General features: G+C 40.3%; 2 protein-coding genes across 2 annotated transcripts; one reads left to right on the top strand and one right to left on the bottom strand.

The window, feature by feature from the left end:
- Positions 1-210: 210 nt before the first annotated feature.
- cenpo (centromere protein O) lies at positions 211-3,435 on the top strand. The gene is made up of 6 exons (XM_072365907.1): positions 211-320; positions 529-677; positions 1,076-1,226; positions 1,347-1,618; positions 2,961-3,120; positions 3,283-3,435. Exons 1-6 carry the CDS (start codon positions 299-301, stop codon positions 3,390-3,392), a joined length of 864 nt encoding a protein of 287 aa, XP_072222008.1. The 5' UTR covers positions 211-298; the 3' UTR covers positions 3,393-3,435.
- Positions 3,436-7,560: 4,125 nt separating this feature from the next.
- On the bottom strand, positions 7,561-10,154 carry LOC140270836 (uncharacterized). Its single transcript, XM_072366073.1, has 2 exons — positions 9,653-10,154; positions 7,561-8,885 (listed from the first exon to the last, which is right to left on the bottom strand). The coding sequence occupies exons 1-2, from the start codon at positions 9,870-9,872 to the stop codon at positions 7,942-7,944; spliced, it is 1,164 nt and encodes a 387-aa protein (XP_072222174.1). The 5' UTR covers positions 9,873-10,154; the 3' UTR covers positions 7,561-7,941.
- Between the last annotated feature and the right edge of the window lie 262 nt (positions 10,155-10,416).

Here is a 10,416-nt window from a genome sequence, read left to right as displayed (position 1 = left end):
GTTGTAAAGTTATCTTCCGCGTCTTTATCTCTTCGGCAGTGTACACTTAGCGTTGACCTAACCTACTACCTACTGGGATAATCTCTGGCTCTGGTGCTCCATGTGATCGCAACTGTTTTGAATTTTCTTCCGGGGTTGACGTCGTAGGGGAGGCGTCGCCTATGACGTCGTGGGGGAGGTGTCGCCAACGACGTTGCCAGCGCCGCAGCCGCCAAAATCAAAAAACTAGTGGTATTGCGGGTTTCAGCTGAGCAGCTATACGTACTACAATATAAAACAAAATAAAGACGTGCGAACTATGGAGGGAGCGTCCATGAAAGGTATGTGGGAACGCGTAAAGCTAACTCGCTACCCATAGATCTATACACGTATAGATATCTATGACTTGCTACCGACACTGACAGCTAGCTGAAAACTTGAGTTTGTTGTGATGGTAATGCTAACACAGCAGCGGTTTATCAGTCCTCACATTCAGCCGTTGTTTCATTTAAGTCGTTTTATAGTAAATAAGGATGGTTTTATCCGCAGGCGTGCTTAGTCATCTGAGTCTGCTGGAAGTTCAAGCAAGGAGCCGTGGAAGTCGGCCTCAGCAGAGTCAAGTTAAGGAGCTAAAAGCTAAGGTTGAAGCCCTGACAGTCCAGAGAGACCAACTGAAGGCAGAGATACAAGCACACAAGGTGAGGTGACTTTTTGTTTTGTGGTTTAATATGCAGCCGTGTTTTCAAAAGGTGTGACTCTTCAATAATGCGCATGTCAGTAAGGCTTTAAATAGTTAGTTTGGGTTGCCATACCCACACACTTGTTTGTACATTTACCAGTCAGCAAATGTCTCATATGGACATATACTTTTCATATTTATATATATATATAAACCCAGAGTTTGTGACACAATGAGCAGGTGAATGTTAGGTGAAAGCTTGTTTTTTTATTTTAATGAAATTTGAGCTATTTCTACCTGAAACAAACATCGGACTGTATGAATTAAGCAAAAATACAGTTAGTTGTTGTATTAATATACAAGTTCTTGTGCAAGGAATGTTTTGTAAGAACTTTACCCCCCCCCCGAACATGACAGAATCTCCAGAAAATTAGGCAGTCGAAAGACAAACAGTGTGCAGATGAAGAAGAGGAGGAAATGGATGAAGACTCTGAGAGTTTACAAATGCTGCGGCTGATGGCCAGACACACTGAGCTGAAAGATCTTCTGCACGCTCATCACCTCATTGGTATTGCAAGCCAGCTGTTTTATTACCTCTTTTGTGTTTTTTTTTTTTTTTTTTTTAATTATTTGAGATGTTTTCCGCATTTCTTTTTACTTGCCCTGTTTAATTTGTTGATGTCACCAGGTGGCTACGACACCGTAAAGACTCGTCAAGGTAAAGGAGTGTGTGTGTCTGTGGCGACTGCCTACGAGGGCGTCTACTTAGACACCTACAACCTGGAGATTGACCTGAAGCCAAAAGTGAGGGTCAGTCGCCACAACATCCCCCCCTTCATCCCACTGAACAGCCTCGCTGAGCAAAACGACATGCAGACAGACATGAGGGCTTTCCTGGACGTGCTCACTCAGCACCTCAATGCGTTCGCTGGTCGCAAGCAGCAGCTGAAGCTCGTTAAGGTGCCAGACTTCACTTGGTTTTTGTCAAATAATGTTTCAGGAAATGTTTCAAAGGGTAGCCGTGTACTGAAAATGACTCCATTGACTTAGAACTACAGCCACGCTACAGAAAACAAAAACAAAATCCAAATATATATAGGGACATAATAGGAAATCATTAAGTCCTTATCGGGTCTTAAAATGAGGTAAATACAACCTCAGATAAACAGCAACACATGGCATATTATACTGTGTCATATATTTATCCAAAATGCAGAAGCAGTGTGTGGAAAACTAAGCTCACCCCATGACTCGGCAGCTTGTAAAACCACCTTTGGCATCAATGATTTGGTAATTGCTCCCTGTCGGACATTTTCAGTCTCATGGTGGAGAAATTTTTGACCCACTCTTCTTTGCAACTTTGGGTCAGCCTTTTCTTTTTCAGACATTCTGCCACAGATTTGCTGCTGTGTTTGGGGTCATTGTCCTGTGGCATTATCTAAATTTCAGCCAAGCTTTTGCTGTCGGACTATGGCCTCACATCTGACTTTAGAATACATTTGTAAACAGAGGTGAACTCATGGTGGACTCAACGACTACGAGGTGTCCTAGTCCTGTGTGTGCAAAACAAGCCCATATCATCACCCTTCGACCACCGTGCTTGGCTGTTTGGTTTTCACTAAGCATCTCCACTTTGGTCTCTTCTGTCCAAAGGTATTTGTTCCAGAAGTCTTGTGGTTTGTTCAGATGTAACTTTGCAAACCTAAGCTGTGCTGCCATGTTCTTTTTGAGAAGAAGAGGCTTTCTCCTGCACCCTTCCAAACAAGCCATACTTGTTCAGTCTTTTTCTATTCATAATGTCTTTAATTCCAACATTTAACATGCTGAGGCCTGTAGAGTCTGAAACATTGCCCTTGTTGTTTGTTTTTTGGTAGTTCCTCTTAGCTTTACACAGTCTGACCTTGGGGTGAACTTGCTGGGACATTCACTCCTGGGAAAAATGGCAGCTGTCTGGAATGTTTTCCACTTGTGAATAATCTTTCTCTCTGTAGAATGATGGACTACAGATTGTTTGGAAACGGCCTTATAATCCTTCCCGGATTGATGTGCAGTTAATCGATTAGTCAATAGAGTGCATTGTATTCGCAGAACCTGGCTGCTACCTTTAACTTCTATGGGAACTATAAAGATGCACCCAAGTTTTCACACACTTCTTCTTCATTTTGCCTTAGTTTTTCATCAGTAGATAATGCTACTGTGTAATATAAAAAGGGTGTACTTTCTATTCCACATGACTGTATATGAGACCGATCCTCTGTTCAAGATGAATATCAAAATGACGCTGTCCTCTTGCTGATTATAGGAGCAACATAAGTCTGTTGAAGTGATGGAGAGCAACGTTTTGTGTTCTATACTGGTGCTGATGTTCACTGTGCCGAAGGAGCGGACGGCTGTACTCTGCACGTTGGATTACACGGACCACACCAGATGTCTTCCCACTCGAGTCCACTCTGAGTGTGAAGGTAAGATTATTTCGCTGATCAACCCCGTGTTTAAGCTGTTTGACTACAAGTACGCGATCAATTTGGTGACTTCTTATTTGGAACAACATCCGAGCTGAAGCAGTCATTTAGTCCATCTCTACAGTGACTTGTAGTATTTACTTTTTTTTTTTTTTTTTGCAGTTGAGCAGCTTCCTAAATCTCCGCAGTGGACGGAGAACTGCAGATTACTCCAGGAGACTCCTGTGCACAGAGCTTTAGTAACCATGAAGAAAATGGGGACTATTGTTTAGTTTAATCTCTTTTTTTTTTTTTTTTTATTAAACAGATTAAACAGATTTTTTGAGATATTGAGCTGTAAATAGAAATTAAAGTTGAGAACTCCAGACTTTGGAGTACATTTATATGGTTTCCTCAAAGCTGTCCACGTTGTCTTTGTCCCGGAGCCTTTCTATAAATGCTGCCACCCTCGTGTGTAAAGCTTCCCACTGAAGCTGCTTCAGTCTCTCCGTGTCCTCTCGGGCCTTCTGCTGCTGCCGTGCCAGCTCTTTCTCTGATATTGAGTCGATGGTTGCAATATTTTTCATCTGCATGAGCGACAGGTAGCTCTGGGTGTTGCGTCTGCGTCTCCCTGAACTCGCAGAGTTGACTGACTGCGGCGTTGGAGCTGAGGTGGACCGACTCTTCTCCGCCACCTTGGACCCTTCGTTGTGATATTGGGATTTGCTCGAAGGCAGTTTTGCATCGGACGTGTGGACACTCCTTCTGAAGTGTGTCTCTTCTAGTTTGCGCTCTCTTATTCCTTTCATAGCAACGTTAAGCGTGGCTTTTGGTTCACAGGATTTGACCATCATCACTCGTCTTTCTTCAGCCATCAGCCAGTCTCGTCTCTGTCGAAGCATTTTGCGGGTGTAGCTGTACTGTTTGTCCAACATGTTCAGTTTGCGCTGGAGACCTATGTCCTCCTTTTGGTTCAGTACTTTGAGCACTCTCAGCTCTCCCTGCAGGACAGGTCCTCTATAGTATTGTTCCATTGTCCACAAGGACTAGAAATGAAAAAGAAGTTTAGGTTTATGTCTAATAACTCTCTCCTCTTCTCTTTAGATTTGGATTTCTTACCCGATTTGTGTGTAGTTTCCACAGAGCAGTCGAGTGTTTACAGCTACGGCTCTCTTGGTGTGTGTAATACAATAGTCCATTGTAAAACGTGTAAAGTGAAAATGATTGTTAGTGCAAATGTGCAGTAATTGTGCACCGATACATTCCTCAAAGATTGAATTTCACAGTCACATTATTTGCTTCGTGTTATACTAGTAAATAATGACTAACCATGTGCTTCATACGTTTTTTCCTCAGCTGTTATGCTGCTTCTGCCTCACACACCTTTTTATTTAATCTTGCATGGTTATAGTGTTCAGATTTCCAATATTTTCTTATAGTCTTGTAGACATGTTCATTTTCCACTGACAAATAAGCATTCTGTTCTTGATTGGAACATTGACATTAGCTTGTGTTCTGTAAATCATTCAGAAATAAAAAGTGTTGTTGGCAAGTTTGAAGACAGCAATGGGACCAAATGGGCAGCACAATATTGATATGGATTGACTTTGTTTTTCTTTGTTTTGGTTTGTCTTTGTGGAAAGCCCAAGCAAGCACTGCAGATCAAACACAGATGGAATGAACTTCAGATCGGTTACATTTGGCTGAAACTTAAGAGTACCGATGCATTGTGCTGTACATGTTTTTGGCACACTCAGCAGGAAGATCAGCCATAAGAAAACACGACACTAGCCCTTTTACATTTTATTGCACTTATTTTTCTTAACACCCAAATTAAAGGACAAATGCTGGTATGCGAATCCTGACTGTTTGACAGGTTCTATCTAGCTAAAGCAAAGCGGTATTGTTTGGCAGTTCTAAACCATACTGCCCTCGTACTTTCACACAGTTACCGTCAAGTCTTGACATGCCATACAATGAATAACTCATGTAAGTGCTAACAGAAAAGGGCTTTTTGTTAAGAGTTTTTTCAGCTGCCTGGAAAGTGTCAGTGGTTAGTGTTTGTACTGCCGCTGGAGCCTTAGTTTCAGTGTTACAGTGATAATGCACATAGATTAATGAAATCAAACCCATGGTGACTTCAGATGAGGAAGTTTTTCAACTTTACTGCTGGACCTTATTAAGGTGTGGTTCCAGACCCAGACAGGGGATGTGTGTGTGTGTGTTTCTGGTGTTAAGTCCTATTACTTTGATATATATTGATATTTTCCTGAAAAATCTGAAAACGGCCAGGTCTAATCAAATGAACCCAACTAATAGAGAACATGTACAAACCAGAGTTACACTGTGTGTGTTCTTCAATTTAAAAAGTGTGTATCCAGCGTTTGAAACTCAAGTTTTGGAGTAGTTTACGTCTGTTTTTTTTCCCTCTCCCATTTGAATCTCTTAAGTCTGAGCTTGTAGTTGCCTAAGAATGCAGCATGAGGTGTCATTTGACGTTACAAGCAGTTCCGGGTTAAACCGCTTTGCTTCGTCTATCAAGAGTAAACAAACCGAGGCTGTCTGGGTGCCAAGAGGGTCGAAACTATTTTAACTGAAAAACTAAGACTACTTTAGATGTTGGTTGTGGTGGAATATTCAAGCGTTGAGTGTAGACAATTGTAAAACAGACTATTTACATTTTTTAGGCAAGGTTCGCTAAATTTTAATGTAAGAAGTTCACATTGTGTTGATTAAGTTTTTGACTTCTAAAGACGTGTTCTCATAGAAATATTGAGGTTAGATTGAAATCGTTTTTAATGTTAGTGCACTTTAACGGTCAGTCTGTGAGACCGCGCTCACGCCATCCTCACACTCACAGAGTGAGTCTCTATACTCTGGCCAAGCATGTAGCGGTGACAATTTTCGTGGTGCATTCAAGGTCTCCTCGTGAACTCAATAACCCATACCGATTTAGCAGCTGAAGTCCAGAAGTAGTACATAGTTGAAGGTTGCCAGCTGGCTTTACCCCAGCCTTGTACAGCAGGTCCCAAACAACCTTCGGAATTGTTTTGAAGCCAGTTTACAATTGCATGTTGGAATAATCAGATTATTAAACCATAACCATCTCTCCAATACACTTATACGTTAACAGATTTTAAATTGGCTATGAAATAATTTAAATCAGGTTGTTATGAAGAAACACAGCAGGTCCCATAGCACATTTGACATAACTGTTGGACAGGAGCATGTCCAGAGCTAAGGGCTACAGTGGATTTGCAGTATGACAGTAGTGTATTATGTGCAGTAAGTCTGCAGTTACTCAATATCAACTTGATTACCAATATTGTTAGCTTCTCCATTTCTTATTCCCTATTATTGATAATTTGTAAAGGCTTCGGTGAAGGATTGCTTAAGTGAGGCTCTCACCATTATTTTCTTTGACTGAGCATAGTTACATGATAGTATAATATCCACAGCAGTGCACATCCTTTTACCAATAATTTCTAGCTTAATAACAGGAGGCGGCTCTGAGGTTCGGTAGCTGGAGCAGTTGTCCATCGGTCTGAAGGTTACAAAAAAAAGGTACAAGACTAGTAGAGTGCTATATGTATGCATTTAGAGCCTGAATCTACAAGATGACAAACCGGTCTTCCAGTTAGCTTCTCTATCATTCTATTAAAAGACACAATAGGTGTTACCACCATAAATGACTCAGAATTTTCAAAGGATTTTCACATGTTGGTTTTGTTTGTTAAGCAAGCAAAGTATTTACCTGGTTTAATTCCATATTCAAAGACCACAATCTTGAAAATCTCAATTTAGTTGTGGCTTTTTGTTGTAATAGTAAGTTTCATGCACAAAAAGTGGATGTTATACAGCTAACCATACTACAGGAAGAGATTACGATTTTGGCAATTTGGGGATATTAATATTAGGAGTACATGTGCTTAGTTACTTGTTATCCTTAGTTATTTGTACATTAGTTTTTCAGTACAGAATAGCTGAATTGATCAAATTAACAAACTGTATCGCATTATACTTTAACATTACCACTGATGGTTGTATGCATTACAACCACTTAAACTGATGATTCAATTCAATTCAATTCAATTTTATTTATATAGCGCCAGATTACAACAATTGTCATCTCAAGGCACTTAAGTAATATAGTCCAATTCAAGCCAATTGGAATTCAATTCATTGTAATCATAATCCAATTAATTCATATAGAGCCAATTCAAAAAATTAATATCCTAGCTAAGGAAACCAACAGATTGCACCGAAACTTGTCTTCATTCCAATCTCCCATCCTGAGCATGCCTGAGGCGACTGTGGAAAGGAACGACTCCCTTTTAACAGGAAGAAACCTCTGAACCAGACTCAGGAAGGGTGGCCATCCGCCTCGACCAGCTGGGGTTTGAGAAGACAGAAAAGAGGGGGGAAAAACACCATAACGCCATTCAAAGGATATCTGTTGGAACAGGGAAACTTACGTTAATAACCACAATAATGTCACATGTACATAAAATCAATTGTTAACATATTGTTAACAATTGATCATGCATCATGTCTATGATGCTCATAGATACAAAAATTATTAAATTTATTAGTTTGGGAGCATTGCTTGAATAAAATGTTCTGAAACATTTGTTTTTAAAATCGAACTTTGAAAAAAGAAAGTTTATTTATGTCATACTTTCTTTGGTATAGTGTCATACATCTTCTGAAATTTGTTTGTGTCACGAAAAGAAAAAAACACAAAAACTAGGAAATTAAAGGTCTCCACTTGGTAATGAGAACAAGGATTTTTAAGTTTTACTATGCTTGACTTTTAACATATTTTTTCCTACAAACATTTCATCAATACAACTTTTCACCTGGGTGAGTTTTTACATGGCGCAACATATCACTGCTGTTACTGAAAAATAAACCACATGTTTGGCATGTGTACGGCCTCACACGTTCGTGAATTTTCATGTGAACGGTCAAATGACTGTTTTGCGTGAAACTTTTTCCGCATGTTTTGCAAGAATAGGGTCTCTCGCCTGTGTGAGTTCTCATGTGGACCAACAATTTACTATTATCCCTGAAACCTTTCCCACATAGTTCACAAGAATACGGCCTTTCGTCTGTGTGAGTTCTCATGTGAACAGTTAAACCACCGTTTTGAGTGAAACTTTTCCCACATGTTTTGCAAGAATACGGTCTTTCACCTGTGTGGGTCCTCGTATGGATCAACAATTTATCCCTATCTCTAACACCTTTTCCACATATTTTACAAGAATATGGCCTCTCACCTGTGTGGACTTTGTAGTGTTTCCTCATATTGGATTTACACTTAAAAGTTTTTCCACAAATGTGACAAACTAAGGACTTCTTACCAGTGTAAGTATTAAAGTGACTTTCTGACCTGGGACAGTTTTCTACATTACTGTAACTTTTATTTCTACTATATTTATTCTTTGGCTTCAGTTCTACATAGCTTGTTGATCCTGGGTCAGTGTTTTGGCTTTGTTCCTGGTCTTGGCTCTCAGATATAGGTGAGTTATAAGAAGGAAGCTGGTCAGTGTTTGGTCCTGGTTCACTGTGGTTACTTTCATCATCAGAAGGAGTCCTCATAAAGATATGAGATTCCTGCTTCAGACTGAGCTGCTCTCCTTCCTCACTAGTACCAAGTTCCACTTGCTGCTCTTTAAACTGTGAAGGATCTGGTTCTTCCTGGCCAAGACATGAGTTGCTCTCCTGGTTACATAGCTGATGAAGAACCTCTTCCTCTTCTTTGAAGACATGTTGCTGTGGGAGGTCTGGAGAGATAGAAAATGTTGCTTATGTGATGTTTGATGTATACAGAAGTGCATTTTTTTATATATATAGAAACAAGCATGTTGCTCAAATATCTCAGTGGAATTTAAAGCGAATGTGCAACCTTTTGTAGTGATTTCTATGACAGAGTCATGTCTGATTTTAATGGAGTCTTACCAAAGGGCCTGAAGATCACAAGCGTTCAATACTGATTTTTGGCTGTGTCCCTTGCGCACAGAGACCACTCCAGATTCTCTGAATCTTCTTATAATATTATTTACTATAGATGATGGAATATTCAAATTCTTAGCAGTTTTGTGTTGAGGAACAATTTTCTGAAATTGCCCCACAATTGGTCAACCGTTTTTTATTCTGTATCTAATTACATGTCATGCAGCATCACAACTGTTTGGGAATTGGGGTTGTATATCTATGTTATTATTCTAATTAACTTCGATGCACAATTACAATAGTTTTAATTGGCACGGTTTTGTGGAATTTGTGATCTTTGTGCAACTGTTGCCTTCAATTTGTGTCATGTTCATACAATCCTACAGGGATCTATCTCTCCATGGGATGCAAGTTTGTGAGGTCTGTTTGCACGTGGGTACATACATACTCTTATTCTCAGTATATCAATCTACTCTCCCTGGCGTGTTTCATATTAAACCTTTCTGGTTTTCAGAAGAGATGCATTCATGTTATGCCTGTCTGAAAATAGCTCCTGCTGTGAAATAAATTTATCACAGAGCTCTTACAAGGATCCTACCTGAGTCAAATTCATGTGTTACTTTATTGGGCCCTCCACAGTCTGTTGTGTGTAATTTTATTTCAGGTGTCCAGTTGATATCCAGGAGTCTGCGCTGACGGTCGATCTCTAGCTCGTACTGGACGATCGTTTTTTCTAACTTTGTGAATATTTCTTCGGCGGCAGCCCTTAGTCTTTCGCTGATAAAATCTCTCAGATGCTGGACTGATGACATTGCCATTTAAGCTTCCCAAACACTGATTTGAGACACGAAAATACAAACGTCCTGTCCCTTCTGAGTTAGCCAAACCAGGCTGAACACCAGTAGCGTATTAGTGTCTTCTATTTGTTGTTCATGTTGTTATCCTGGTCTTTATATTCAAACATATAATAGTATAATTCAATACTGTGTAGATATTATATCAGTTTCTTCGTTTTAGTCCAATTATCCTGGTTGATCAACGTATAAAGAGGAACTACTTCTGATCTGTCGAACGCGGCTGTTTATTTGACGTGAGGTGTTCTTCTTCTATGGTGTGGCGTTCTTCTGAATTTGTCAGTGAAACAGACGCAGCGATGACGTAATGCTGCCACCCTCAGTCCGAACGACGCTACTGGTCCAGAATTCGACGGAGCAAACCGGCGGTTTTACAGGTTTTTGGGGGGTTCAATTCATCCATCCATTTTCTATACCGTCAATCCGTTAATCGGGTAGCGGGTGGGCTGGAGCCTATCCCAGCAGTCATCGGGCGAAAGGCGGGGTACACCCTGGACAGGTCACCAGT

The sequence above is a fragment of the Leuresthes tenuis genome, unplaced genomic scaffold (assembly GCF_036924035.1).
Source record: "Leuresthes tenuis unplaced genomic scaffold, fLeuTen1.0.hap1 SCAF_15, whole genome shotgun sequence".
Classification (NCBI taxonomy): domain Eukaryota; kingdom Metazoa; phylum Chordata; class Actinopteri; order Atheriniformes; family Atherinopsidae; genus Leuresthes; species Leuresthes tenuis.
This window is presented reverse-complemented; position numbering and strand designations above follow the sequence as displayed.

Excerpts from the sequence above, each read along its gene's own strand:
- cenpo (XM_072365907.1), top strand. The coding sequence starts at position 299 with ATGGAGGGAGCGTCCATGAAAG. Across the intron at positions 321-528 it reads GGAGGGAGCGTCCATGAAAG|GCGTGCTTAGTCATCTGAGT; the intron begins GTATGTGGGAAC and ends TTTTATCCGCAG. Across the intron at positions 1,227-1,346 it reads GCACGCTCATCACCTCATTG|GTGGCTACGACACCGTAAAG; the intron begins GTATTGCAAGCC and ends TGATGTCACCAG.
- LOC140270836 (XM_072366073.1), bottom strand. The coding sequence starts at position 9,872 with ATGGCAATGTCATCAGTCCAGCATCTGAGAGATTTTATCAGCGAAAGA. Across the intron at positions 8,886-9,652 it reads AACACATGAATTTGACTCAG|ACCTCCCACAGCAACATGTC; the intron begins GTAGGATCCTTG and ends CTATCTCTCCAG.